Source organism: Marmota monax, unplaced genomic scaffold, assembly GCF_021218885.2.
Source record: "Marmota monax isolate L192 unplaced genomic scaffold, Marmota_monax_Labrador192_F-V1.1 WCK01_AAM20220418_F8-fsc00061, whole genome shotgun sequence".
Classification (NCBI taxonomy): Eukaryota; Metazoa; Chordata; class Mammalia; order Rodentia; family Sciuridae; genus Marmota; species Marmota monax.
Window position 1 is genome coordinate 1930586 of NW_026695230.1, and position 14979 is coordinate 1945564.

General features: G+C 32.7%; 1 protein-coding gene and 1 non-coding gene across 5 annotated transcripts in view; both read right to left on the bottom strand.

The window, feature by feature from the left end:
• Window positions 1-14979, bottom strand: part of Luzp2 (leucine zipper protein 2) — a 510973-nt gene that overhangs the window by 291300 nt on the left and 204694 nt on the right. For all 4 annotated transcript variants that reach the window (XM_058577025.1, XM_058577022.1, XM_058577023.1 and 1 more), the window contains one exon: window positions 12460-12541. In XM_058577025.1, coding sequence (XP_058433008.1) covers window positions 12460-12541 — 82 coding nt within the window. The remainder of the gene's footprint in view (window positions 1-12459; window positions 12542-14979) is intronic.
• Window positions 2205-2276, bottom strand: Trnaa-ugc (transfer RNA alanine (anticodon UGC)). Its single transcript has one exon. It is a non-coding gene; the product is annotated as a tRNA-Ala (tRNA).

The following is a 14979-nucleotide window of genomic DNA, read 5'->3' on the forward strand; positions in this document are numbered from 1 at the left end:
TGTATAAACTGTATCTAAGAAACTGTGATGTTTTCTCTTGGTGATCATATTGTTAGCATCTACAGTTACAACTTTAAGGTTGTATTCCAGGTGTATTTATTTGAATAGATATTGCATTTTTATCTGACCTGAGTACTTTGAAAGAAAAGCAGTATTGCACAGTGTTAGGATTTTTATAAAATGTATAGTCTTTATAATCTCTGAGTGTTCACAATGGTTAAAAAAAGACATGATAGTTGATGAAACATTTAATTTCTCAAAAATTTGCTGCTTTTTGGTAATCACATATTTAAAAAAGTAAGAAGATGGGTGAAATTGATTTTCTTGATATGTTTCATTCAGTAGATTTAAAATACTATTATTTGTACATTTAATGCATTTGTGTGTGATGCTGGGGATGGAACCCAGGGCTCTGTATATATTAGGCAAACATTCTACCAGTGATCTGTTGCGCTTCCAGTCATAATAGATTTTTAAAAAAATATTTATTTTTTAGTGATAGTGGGACACATTACCTTTATTTTATTTATTTATTGTTACATGGTGCTGAGGATTGAACCCAGGGCCTCACACATGCTAGACCAGTGCTCTACTGCTGAGCCACAACCCCAGCCCCCATAATAGATTTTTAATGACAGATTTACATTCTTTATTTGTAGTCTGTATTTTAAATTTAATGTTTGTTTTACATTCATAGCACATTTGTCTTTGGACTAGCCATACTTCTAATGTCCAGTAACTTCATCTATTAGAAAAGACAGCTTTAAAGATTCCTAGAATGATGAAAGGGAACCATTGTATGTATTATCTTGGACTGCAAAATAAGTCATTGGGCTGGAAATAAAGTTTAAAAGAGGGTTACTTTTCACCATAAACATAGTGTTAAAAATTGATTATTTATAAAATATTTCAAACACAAAAGAGTAAGTAATATGTGAAATGTCCTGTGGGCCCACCCCTATGTAGATATAATTGTTTTGTCCAATTTCTTTAGATATTTCATAAAGAAACTGTTATAATACTATTAAAACCCTGCCTAATTTTCCTTCATTTATTCTCCCCAAAGGTAATAACTATCCTTGAAGTTGATGCACATTGTTCCTCTCATGCATATTTTGACCATTTTATTTATTGCATATGGCCCCATGAAAAACATATATCACTTTTTTGTGTTAAAGTTTCCATAAGTTCTTTAGATTTAAAGTCTATATTTGTGAGTAATATCTATGTTCATTTTATGTAAAACCAGTTAATTTGTTGTAGATGATAAATTTGTCATCATAGTAATCTAGTAAATAGTACAAATTACTGAATAAATCAAAGTAAAGACTATTACTATAACCATTCATAACTACAATCGTTTAAATAAATGGATACTATTTTGTATACTAGTATGTGGCCATTCCTGGGGTCCATAAGTGAGTGTCCTTGGTCTAGAATTAAGATTTGAATGTTCTATGGTGGGGATAACATCTCTGGCATCTGCAACTGTCCCTTCATTGCTTCTATTAACACCATTTCCTGATCACTAGATATGACAATTCCAGGGCAAAGAAGAAGTATAGCACGAATTCTGACTCCAAAATAGAATCTGGGCATATTAAATTTATTATGATACATTTAAAGTAGGACCCCAGAGACAACTAGCTATATTGTAGCTGAAACAGATAAGGAATGTTGTAGACTAATGTAGATGTTGTGGTAAGTCAATTACTGTACAAATAATGAGCAGAGGAGATCAGTTGTTAGAGTGATAGTAAGAAGCAGGGAGAATTAGCTGAGTCATTGAAGTACAGAACTACAAGAATGAAAATCAGCGGATTCCTGTTTTTCATGTCTTCAAGAGCAGCAGTAGCTCTAGAACCACCTGACAGAATTATCACTTCTGACTCCTGAGCTTAGTTTTCCATGAAGATCAATTGGAAGCCTCATAACTGTTAGCATCCTTTCCTTTATGGCATGGAGAGAATGCATGACTATTCATTAAAATGATAGCAAAAACCCATACCCAAACAACTATGATGGTGAAAGTACACATAAAACAGGAGGAGTTTAAGAACTAGCTCATATCTACTGTTCTGGTCATATTTACTTTTCTATAATTTTTAAATTAGTGCATTAAAAGTATATATCAACTAGCTCGATTGACTGACATATTCTTACATGTATATAACACTTGCCATATCAATTTTTTTTTTTTTTTTTGGTGGTACTGGGGATTGAACCCAGGGCGCTTTGCATGCAAGGCAAGCACTCTACCAACTGAGCTATATCCCTAGTCTACCATATCAATTTTTAAGGTTACATTTGAACTATAGGATAATGACAGCAACCCAAATCATTAGTCATACTTACTATCTAATTAGGTAGGGAGCTCAAGTCAGTTGATAAAACAAAGGTATTATGTGGAAGAACTTGATGCAATTTGAAATTAGATATGCATGCAGAACAGTATGTCTCCCTACAGACAGATTTTTACATCTATTTCTACCCAAGAATTTTATTGGAACCAGAAAATTTCTATATATTGCTGATTTGTCTTTAAGCAATGAACTAGTGAAAGACATTTCAATTATATAAGTAATCTACTTTTTTACTGGTAGCATTATTTTCAACAAATCTTCACATATTGGGATTATTCAGTATAAATTTTCCATAACTAAAAATTCAATTAAATGAAGAGTATACTGAAAATATGCTGTCAGACCTATAATTCTTTAAATATTAAATATTGACATAAAAATTTGAGAATGTGATATTTATTCAGGACCAAAAAAAATTCAGAATATTTTAAAAGCATTAGCATTTTATAATCACTGGTAGAATCCCAGAAGGATTTAAGATCCTTGGAGAAATAAACATCCCTAGCAGATAGTTACAAAATAATTTTCAGAGATGGGAAATACCATGTGTCTACTTTGAATAAAGAATGAAGCACAGTAATACTTCTTCCTTAATGAGAATAAAAGCTTTAAGGTAAGTCTTGTTTTAGAATAATTATGTCTCACTTAATACAAGTTAAGCCATAAAAATTAACAAGAGTAATGAAATGCATCAAATGATCATCAATATCTTTAATTATTCTGGCTACACCTGAGAGCTCCTTCTTCTTTGCTATAGTTTTCCATGAAGAAGACAAGTTTGAAAGATTTGTCACACATTAATGGCTTAGGGATAAAAATAATTATTCAGTCCTCATATACAACATACATAAACAATTAGATAAAGACAGATTTACTCTTTTAAAATTAAATTATTTAGAAATGTATCTTTTTTATATTTTTATAATTTAATAAACAAGACTGCCTTTATGCTTCATATTATTTTACTTGGGACTTAAATAGATACTGTTTTTATTTGTAACCTAATTTGCAAAAAAAAAAAATGCATTTTTTTATGGGAGAAAAAGCATAGCCTTTGGTATCTAATCAAAGTCAGCAAAAAATCTAAAATAGTACAAAAATATTTGTAGAAACAAGGCCAAATTCCCTCCTGATTTGAAAGAAAGCAATTACAATTACTTTAATCTCTTTCTTATGCAAATTTCAGTTACAACTATAGCCTTTTAAACAGTAAAATAATTAGTAATGATTCACAACAATAACAATGGTGAGAATATGTATAATTTAATCCTTACTTAGTGTCTTCATGTAGCAATACAAATCACAAAGCATTCTGTTTGAGTCTACCCACATTTTCAAAAGATGATCTCAATAATATTAAACTCATCTTCTCTTGGATACTAAATGCATATGAAAAACATGAAACAATTGCAATTTACATATTTTTTGTATGTGTAATCTATAAAAAATATATATTTTATTTCTTTCTGGACTTACTTCATGTTAAAAACTTTCAAACTTTGAAGTATTAGAAGATATCATTTATTCAATTCAAATATAGAGCACATTTCTCCAATGTGACCAGTATAATTTCTTTTACATGTAGATGCTTTCATTCATTGATCATAATATTTAATATATTAAAGCATTCTTAGATTTGTTTATTTTGGATTTCTACATCAAAAAGTCATTATAAAATATATCTGAGTATAGGCATATTATCATTTATTGATTTTGGAATCGTAAATGTACATGTGCATAAAGTGATATCAGAGTTCTAACTCTTTTTCTCTTCTCTAGGAAATATTGCATATATTAGAGATGATTAGTCTTTAAAAATACAGGTGAGAATCACTATTAAGTGGTCCATGCCTATAATTACAGTTGCTCAGGAGGATGAGGCAGGGAGATTGCAAGTTCAAAGCCAGCTTTAACAATTTAGTGAGGTCCTGAGCAACTTAGGGAGATACTGTCTCAAAAAAAAAAAATTAAAAATGGCTCAAGATTTGACTTAAGCACCTCTGGATTTAATTCTCAGTACTGAAAAAAGAAAAAAAAAAACAATACTTCTCATGCTACAGTTTGAAAGTTTGGAAAAAGGACATCTTTTCATATATTAAATTTCTAAGTATATTGGCCTATTCAAGTACTGCATTTCTCTAGCAGAAATTTTGAAAATGTGTATTTATCTAAAGCTTTAATGGAGATTTTCAAAACTTCAGTGGACACTGTTTTAATGAATTAATTTGAACTGTGAACATAGCTATTTTCCTTCTTTTACTCAATATTATAAAATTTGAATAACTATTTTTATTCTGTTTTGCAACTTATTTTATTTTTTCAATTAAATTATTTTAACAAGTTACATAAACATTATTTTGCATATTAAGAGAGTAATACGATATTTCAATGCAAGTATATAATATATAATGTATATATCAGGTTAACATATCTGTCTTATCAAGCATCTATAATTTCTTCATGGTAAAAACTTTCAAATTCTTTCTTCTAGCTTTTTTTTAACTATACAGTTCTTTATTGTTATCTGCTGTCTAATAACACAGAAGAACTTCTTGCCTGTGTTGAACTAAAACTCAGTACCCATTGATCAACCTTTCCCTCTACATTTTTCAGTCTCTGGTAACCACAATTCTGCCATCAAGTTTTCTGAGATCAACATTTTTAGATTTCACATGAATAAAGTTCAATGACACTTGTCTTTCTGTGCCTTATGTCACTCAGCACAATAACATCCAGTTTTATCCATGTTGTCACAAATGACAGGATTTTAGACATTTTTATTGCCTAATGGTTTTCGATTGTGTCTATGTACCACATTTTCTTTAGCCCTACATCAGTTGATTGGCATTTAGGTTGTTGCCTTTTCTTGCCTATTGTGAGTAGGTGGCAATAAACATTGGTGTGCATGATTTCATTTCATTGAGATGCATACTAATTAGTTGGATTAGTGAATCATATGGTAGTTCTATTTCTAAATGATGGAGGACCCTCCATATAATTTTCCATAATGGCTGTGCTTCCTTTACATTTCCACCTATAATGTACATGCACTGTTATCAAGATCAGTTGACTGTAGATGTGTAGATTTACTTCTAGGACCTGTATTCTGTTCCTTCAGTTTATATGTCTGTATTTATGCCAGTATCATTTTATTTAAATTACTGCATCATTGTGGTATATTTTGTACTCAAGTAGTATAATGACGCTTGTGTTGTTCTTTTTGCTCAAGATGATTTGGGCTATTCAGGGATTATTTTTTCCCCGTTTCCATATTAGGATTGTGTTTTATATATCTTTAAAGGGTATTATCTTTATTTGAATAGGGATTATATTGAATCTTCAGAATGATTTATTATGATCATTTAGAAAATATTGGTTCTCACCATCAGAAACACAAGATGTTCTTCCATTTTTGTGTCCTCTTCCAATTTATTTCATTGATACATTATAATTTTCATCATAAAGACATTACACTTCTTGGTTTTAAATGTATCCGTAGATAATTTGTTGCCATTGTAAATGTTTTCACTTTCTTGATATCTACTTCAGATATCTACTTCTTGATTATCTACTTCAGATAATCCACTGTTGGCTTATAAAAATGACTGCTATTGGTTGCTATGTTGCTTTTTGTATTTTATAAATTTGTTGAATTACATTATTAGTTCTAATATATTTTAGGATGGAATTTTTGAGATATTCATGTCACCTGCATACTGTGACTATTTGAATTTCTCTTTCCTGATTTAGATGCCCACTTTTTCTTTCTCTTGCCTGATTGTTCTGGCTAGGGCTTTCTGCACTGCGTAGAATACAAGTGGTAAAAGTGGACATCTTTGTTGCATTCTAAATCTAAGAAAGAAAGCTTTTGCTTTTCCCTACTCAGTGTCAGTCATTTCCTTAGAATAATGGTGTTTGTTGTATTGAGGTCTGTCCCTCTTCTACCTACCTTGTTCAGCATTTTTACCATGAAGGGCACTTTATCAACTGCCTTTTCTGCATTTTTGAATATACCAGGTTAATATATCTGTCTTATCCAACATCTATAATTTCTTATAATGATGTGGTGTACCGCATTTTTTGATTTGTATATGCAAACCATCCATCCCTATATCCATGGAAGGAATCCCCCTTCATCATTGTGAATAATATTTTTAATGCGCTATTAGTTAATTTGCTAGCATTTTGTTACAGATTTTTACAACTATGTTTTACAACTATGTTCATTTTTTTCTATGGCATATCTATTGTTTAGGTATTAGGTGTCCCCAAAATACTCATGTGTGAGATAATGAAAGAAGCTTAGATGGGTAATGATGGAATTATAAAATATTTAATGAATGTATTAATCTGATGACAGGAAATAACTGGGTGGTAACTGTAGGCAGGTTGGGTGTGGCTGGAGGAGGTAGGTCATTAAGGATGTGACTTTTATGTGTACATTTTGTTCCTGAAGAGTCTCTGCTTCTTGGTGGCCTTGTTCTGACCTGCTTTCCTCTGTTGCAGGATGTTATGCCTCACCTTTAGTCCAGAGAAATGGAACTAGCTGTCTGTGGACTGAGACCTCTGAAACCATGAACCCCAAAATAAACTTTTCCTCCTGTAATTCTTCTTGTCAGGTACTTTGGTTAGTATAGATGAAAAACTGACTAAAACAGTTCATCATGAGTATTTGCTTATAGTCTCCCTTTTCCCTTGTATCTTTGTTATGTTATCAGGGTAATGCTGGTCTTAAATAATATATTTGGAAGAATTCCTTTATATTTATTTCTTTTGAATAACTTAAAAAGTGTTGTTATTACTTCCTCATAAATGTCTGATGAGATCAAGTAGTAAAGCTACTTTGTGTGAACTTGGGCTTGTCTTTATTGGGAGAGTTTTTATACTGCTTCAATCTTCTTGTTTCTTATTAGTCTCTTTAGATTTTCTCTTTCTTTATTTCTTTATTACAGTCTTTATTTTTATTCCCATTTGTTCTTTTGAATACTCTCTTTATAATACCTTTTGAAGAACTGAGTTAAAATGAGGGTGAGGGCGTGTCTGTTTTTGCAGCTGGGAATCAAATCTAGGACTTCACATATGCTGGACAAGTTCTCCCCCACTGAACTACATACACCTTAAATGCCTACTTGTTTTATCTTATTGCTTTATTGTCCAAACTTTATAATTCTTTCTTTCTGTTAAAACTGATTTTGACATTTTGCTTTTTAACCAGTTTGTTGAGTCATATTCTTCTTTAATATTTACTAATAAATACATTTAACTAATTTAACTAATTTCTCACTGTTACCTTGGCTTGTATTATTTTCAAGTAGGTTTTACAGTGTTTTATTATTTCTTTCTTTCTTTCTTTTTTTTTTTTTTTGAGTTGATAGTAGAAGCTTTATTAAAGGACAGCAGAAAAGACTTCTCTGGAGGAAGAAGGGGACCCAAAAGGTTTAATTCATGGAATGGGGAGGTATTCCCTCTTTTATAGCTAAGGTCTACTTTCAGTTTTCCCAAATTCCTGTCATATTCTTGTCCTTTGTTCTGTTATCTTGCAGTGATGAAATGTAAGTAGGAAGTTCCAAAGGGTGGGGGATAGGTGGGCCAAGGAGTAATCTGGGCAGGAAGGGCTTTTGGATTAGCATCTCCAAGTTTGCTGGGAGCTGCTTCATTAACATTTCCTTGGGATGGGTTGGGGCCTTGGATGCATTATCATTTCAATCTCCCCAAGTGCTGCTCTGGTTTCCTGGATTCCACTCTCAATAATGGCTTCCATTTTATTTATTTTACTGGATATTAGACCCGATTTACCTAACTACACTAACTACCTACCTTTAAATCTGGCTTCATTTCCCCCTCTAATTTTGGGAACTCCTTACTGCTGTAAGGAAAGAGGACGATGACCATTCTGGCTTCTTCCAGCTAAAGGGGGGCAGTGTTGAGCAAGCAGTTTTGGAGTTCCCCTTTTTTAAAAATTGGGTCTATAGAGTGGTCCATGGTAGTGGTCCATGATAGAAGTCCGATTGAGAAGTAACAGGTTGGAGGGCCATTTGAGTGATGGGTGGTCTTGGTTTAGATCTCTGTGGGGAACATCTAATCTGTTACTGGTGATGAGTCCTTGCTTCCTGAATGCTGAAGTATAACAACAGAGAAGTACACAGAGGCAAGTTTAGAGTGGAAAGTACAAACTTTATTAAAGGACAGCAGAAAAAACTTCTCTTGGAGGAAGAAGGGGACCCAAAAGATGGAAAGCCAATTATTTATTTTTAAGGCAAAGTTTATTAGGAAATGTGTTATATATTTTCCAAACTTAAGGAATTATTTTAATCTTACAAAATTATTACTTTTATTTCAATGGGTTTGAATAACTTATTATACATACTATTAATATTCTTGAGTTAACAGAACTTCATTTATGTGTTAAACAATTTTTTTCTATAGCATAACTATAAGTGATTTACCCCCAAAATGTCAAAAATTTGTTGGAGATTCCCTGTTTGTGTAGTAGTTTAAAATTATGAAATATATTTTTTAAATATTTGGTGCATCTACTTTGGCATTCCTCCTATTATTTCTATTATTTATGTTTTGCTGGATGTTTAACCTGCATTTCAAGGTAGAAACATGTATTTGGACTTTTTATTTTGTTTTTATTTTTATTTTTTTAGTATACATAGTCTTTGCTTTTTATCTTTGTTCTTTCAATTGTTTGCTTTTAGGCATTAATATAAATTGTTAAATATTTTACATAATGTTTCACAAATATTTTATTTTCTTGATCATATTAAGTACATGATACTTTTCATTTTTTTATTTAAAATTTACAGCATATATGAAACTGTCCTGTTGTCCTCCTTTAAACTCTTCTGCTTCCTTTTGAAAACTATAACATGGGGTTAGGTGTTACTCAGTGGTAGAGCTCTGGCCTTACATGTTCTCATACATGAAGCCTTGAATTTAATCCCCAGGACTGAAAAAAAAAAAAAGAAAGAAAGAAAAGAAAAACAACAACAACAAAAATCATAGTATTGGTAAATTTAACATCTTTTAATTTATTGTGACTTCTAGTCTATTGGAATTTGGGCCAATTAGAAATTTTTTCTTTGTATTGGATAGTTTACTTTTTGTCTGATGTTCACTCCACTGGGATGTAACATCCCAGCATATGTAACACCATAGCATATGTGAAGATATTTTTCAGCCTCTTGTCCCAGAATACTCCAAGTTGATAATCTTTTAGGGGTACAGTACTGCAAAAGGAATGGCTCATACTGAAAAAAAAATCTAACTTTTAAGCTTTAGAAATTTAATCTGGCATTTTTTTTCTCCATGATAGTTTCTCCTTTTATGTCTTCTCCTGGCAAAGACCAAATACAATACAAGCAGTTCCTTTACATTTGTACCTTGGATAATCTCAGGAAAGACTCTATTTGGAGTTGCCACTTGTGATTTTTGATTTCTTCTGGGACTTGTTGCTCTAGTAATGCATATTTACTTCAGTTTTGTCAAAAGTTGAAGGAACAGATGTGTACCTTTGTTAACTTCAAGAAAGGTGTGGGAATGGTATTAGTTTAATATCTACTATGTACTACATGTCATCTATAATTTTGGGGGAATTATCTTTGTTATATTAATGATACTCACCTCCTAAATTGGATCAAAAAGCAAACTTGCAGAAGTTAAATAATTTGTCCAAGTTTGCATAGTAATTAGCCCACCAGGAATTTGAACTCAGAACATACATATTCTGAAATGCAAGCCTAGTTGAGGGTCTGCAGAGTTTCTGGTTTAGTACAATAGTGGAGTGAAGGATACAAACCCTTAAGTATTGATGTTGACCCATAATGATGGCATTGCAAGCATGTTGAGAGGAAGGCTTGGTGACACAGCCTGTCCTGTCTCTCTGTTGCTTCCCAATTGAGCACTCTTTGTCATTTTTCACAATTGGATAGTCTAACTTGGGCTTATGCTCTTTCAAAAGTTACAACTCTGTTTATTTTGAACCTTGGTGTACATAATATACTAGAATATTTTTTTTTTCTCTGAGTACTAGCTATGGAAATGCAAGCTACATATTTGCCTTTTTTGAGTTCTTTACTTTTCAGTAAAGAACAAAACATCACAACAACAACAAATTAAAACCTAATGTGGCTTTGTTTTGAGGATATGAGAAAATAGCACATGGTGAGCACTTCTGTTCTTACTGCTGTCATTTGTTATCAAATTATATATGGATCAGATAAATCCAGATTAAATATGATTGGTCAAGGCATAAATAGAATTGCAATTTGAACTGTTCAGTAATTTGATTAGGGGTGGAGAGGACAGATCATCATGCAGATACCGAAAACTTGTCTATTGTGTGTATGTGTGTGTGTTTGTGTGTGTGTGTAATTTCCAAATGTAATATAATTCTTCAGCTAAAACAGAAATAATGAGACCAAACATTTTTCAAAAATACAATAGAAGAATACTGTACACTGGTTTATTTTTCCAAATAAGCAATACGCTATTTACAAATGAGCACATCTTCAATGATATTTTTTAATGTAACATTTGTTCTACATAGAACCAATCACTAAGGCTTATTACAAATAAGCACTGAATGTTGATATAACATGGAAGGACCAATATGTCTGTCCTTACTGGTGGGCAGAACAGATAACAGTAAGTCCTTAAAAGGAAACAATTCTGTTTCCAGGTACATCAACAATCTTTATGAGAAACACTATTCCCAGGGATCAGGTGTCTCAGGTGACAGAATGAGCTGCATTTCAGAAGCAAAACTCCAGTCTAATCAAGGTTGTTAAAAGAAACCTTGCAAATACAAGGCTGGATGGGTGTTTAGAGGACCTGGCATTCCAGATAATTGACCTATAATGGAGGTTCCACAATAACCATATTTCTAATATCTGAAAGATCAATGCTTTATCATATGGTTTGTCTAGGAAAAGTTTGGTCCTACACTCATTTGCTAGACTCCACCGTGTCCTGAACAATCCCACAATATGCTCGAGTTAGTCTGCCTTAACTACCTACCCTCCTCATTATAGTCTGATGGGAGTCTTCCTCCTAGGATCATTTTTTTTTCCAAATGCAAAACCATCAATCCAGAAAAAAGCAGCTTCAACTATCCATTTTCTTGGGCTTTCACATTTTGGGGCCACTAGATTCCCACTCTAATCACCTCGGAGTTAGGTACTCACAACTTGTGAAAGCTGGCATGTCACAGAGACTACTGAAATAATTCAAACTGGCAGTCCTAAACCTCCCTACTCTGCCTCACCATCGCATTGCCTCATAAACTACAATCAAGTCTCCTGCCCACAGTTTCCCTTTGCCTCATAACCCATCTTCCTTATGGCTTGGTATTCCTCTCGGGAATCGTAGAAAGTAAACTTTCTTTCAACAGTCGTTTCAGATCTCTTAGCATTTATTAAACACCGTATATTCTATGAGAATACTATCTTGTAGAATAGGCTGAGGTCCTGGAAAAATGCATAGGGCTCAGTCCCTATAAGTGGTGCATAGGTGGGTCAGCAAGAAGATAGAACTTTCCCTTTCAGAATTGCTCAGAAGCACCTTCCTCCTACAGTAGTTTCAGGAGCAGAAATGTGGGAGTCAAGGGAACATCATTTTGAGAGAAAAAGATCTGGAGACTAGCTTAAACTTTATGCTTTGGCATATATCAGATGAATGACTTACAGAATTGATTAAGCAGGCTGTAGTTATGGGCCTGCCTCAGAGATTTCTTTCAGTGGGTGTGGGGTATTACTTGAGAATCTGGATACTATAATACTTCAAAGTCAGTTTCACTCCAAAATCCAAAAGCTGTTGTTGTGAAGTCTGAACTAGGGTGTTTGCTCAATTCTGTCCCTTGGATTATTATCTATAAAAGAAGATTAAAAGTTGTCCCCCAAGAATCAAATATAACAGTGATCTTTTCTTGGAATAAATGATGATCAAGTATTCCTCCAATTATAATGACTGAAGCTTCTTTATAGTATTTTTATTTTGACTTTATATGGTATATTTTTCCATAGTGGTTTTGAAAAACAGAAAATATCAATTTCGCTCCTTAAAGCAAAGGGACAAAGAAGAACACACTTACAGTAGCCTGGTGTTTCTCTGCTTTCTCAGATGTCTCTTTAAGTTGATTTTGTAAGGCCTCCTGGAGAGACTTCATTTCTTCTCTAGTTTTTGTAGAAAATAGCAAAAAGGAGATATAACATAATTCCATTATTTTCTATGTACATTATAAACAGAGGTTTGCAATCTACCCACATCTAGGAAACAGACAACCAGAACTGTATAATACTATAGTTACACAAATAGAATATATCTAAATATTCTGGAAATAAAAGGTTTTCTCTCCTATGCAAATGCTAAAAGTAAGCTGTATTTCAAGAAAATTGCTGTGTTATTATGTTTTATGAGAATCCCACTGTGTGAATCATCAGTGAGCTACACAATGTGTTAAATCAAATCAATATATTAATTTGAGTTGAAAAGCTAATTTTACTGACAGCATGCCAGGGTGTGAACATGCTGGTTAGGAAAAGTCACCACAGACTTTCTGATAGGATAAAATCACCACTCCCTTCTGATGCCTCTAATTGATTAATTCTATAGTTCTGTGCTTTAGACATCCACTATTAGGCCTAAGACTTTTTACAAAAATAAAGTAAAAAGAGACACTTTGAATGGAGGGCTACTTCTTTTAATGGGCAAAATAAAGGAAATGCATGACTATACATTCATACCAACTTCATCATATGTACTTATTATATAAGTACATATGTACCCTGTGTCCTTTGATAAAGTAGAAATATTTCCCTAATTGTACATTCCTCTTAAGGATTAGAATGTAGCCACATACGTCTAATGAATTGTGTTGCTGTGTTTTGATTTTATTACTCAAGCTATGACTTCCAAATATTAACTATTAAGTGAGGATTTGTGGTGGGGGACACACCACTTTTGGCTAGAGAAATAAACATCAAATTAATAGCAACAACAAACAGAAAGCTTTTCTAGTGTTATCAGTACCCAAACCAGTTTAAAATTTCCAATCAAGTGCCAACAATCTAGCTCTGGTCACTTGGACAAACACCTTTCAGACCTAGTTTCGTCATCCATAAAATGGGCACAATGATATGACTATATTAGAGGCTTGTGGTTAGGTTTAGATGATAAAATGTAAACAAAATTCTCAACATAATACCCTGGAAAGAATTAGTCAATAAATGTTAAATCATTGTCACAAGCACAATGCTATCCCCTGTTCATCCTTGAGCACCATGTCTCACACAACCACAAACTACTGTTTCATTTAGCAGTACTTAATGGTGCTCCCAGATTTCCTGCTCTAAGAACTCCTAGATCCTCATTTAAATTTCTAGTGTTTGAAATAGCTCTGTATGTTTATTGAAATGAAATTGGACATTCTTTGGCAATGCAAATATATACAGGACAAGTTATAACATAATTATAGTCACTTTGGTTCCAAGATGATTTATTTAAATATGTTTGACTAAGGATATATAAATAAATTTATTTATATATGCTTTACTATCCTTTGCTTAGAGCATATTTTTTCATTGCAGCTGCCATTACAGGCTTAACTTGACTTCATTTATCAGATTTGCTCCACCTATGGACACTTAAAGCTGGGATTTCATTATTATAGTCAATATTTTTTAGTAAGAGTATTCAAGGCATTATATATGTGCGTGTGTGGTGTGTGTATATGTATGTATGTACATATATATAAACATATACATAAAAACATGATATAATATGATATAAATATACACACATACTGAAGGCCTGCAATGTTCAAGGCATTGTTATAAGCCTCAATCAAACTATGGTATCATATTACAGATTGAACTGATGTATAGAAAGGTGGTAGAATTACATTCCAGAAGCTTTGTGCTAGAACTCTAGAGTTACTACACTATATCTATTAAGGAACAAGAAGGAAGGAACGAAGATGGAAGGAAAGGAGGAGGGAAGTGAGAACGTAAATGTTGAACTGAGTACTCAAATCTTAATAAAAAACTGAATGATATATAATAAAACTATATTTTCAGCTAAAAATTATAATAATGTGTTAAATAGTTATTATTTTAACATTTATTTCAATCACTTTCATTTTTAAATAATATGTAAACATTTAAGGCAAATTAGTTTACAAGATATATTTGTTATAAACACATCTACCAAACAAGCTGGGAAAGGTGGCACATGTCTGTAATTCCAGCAGCTTGGGAGGCTGAGGAAGAAGTATGGCATATTCAAGGCCAGACTCAGTAATTTTGCAAAGCCCTAACCACTTAGTGACACCCTGTCTCAAAATAAATAAATAAACAAATAGATAAATAAATAAATAAATGGTACTGAGGATGTAGCTCAATGGTAAAGGGCACCTGGGTTAAATCTCCGGTACCCCCCCCCCAAAAAAAAAAAAACCTCCCCCATTGTGATATATACATGCAATTTAGGAAACCATGAAAAAACAAACAGGAATATCTGTTAACAAAAACTGTAACTGTAGACATTAGTAAACTCTACATATTTCATGACAAGGAGCTTGGACAGCCTGAAGAAGTGTGTCTTTAAGTTTTCA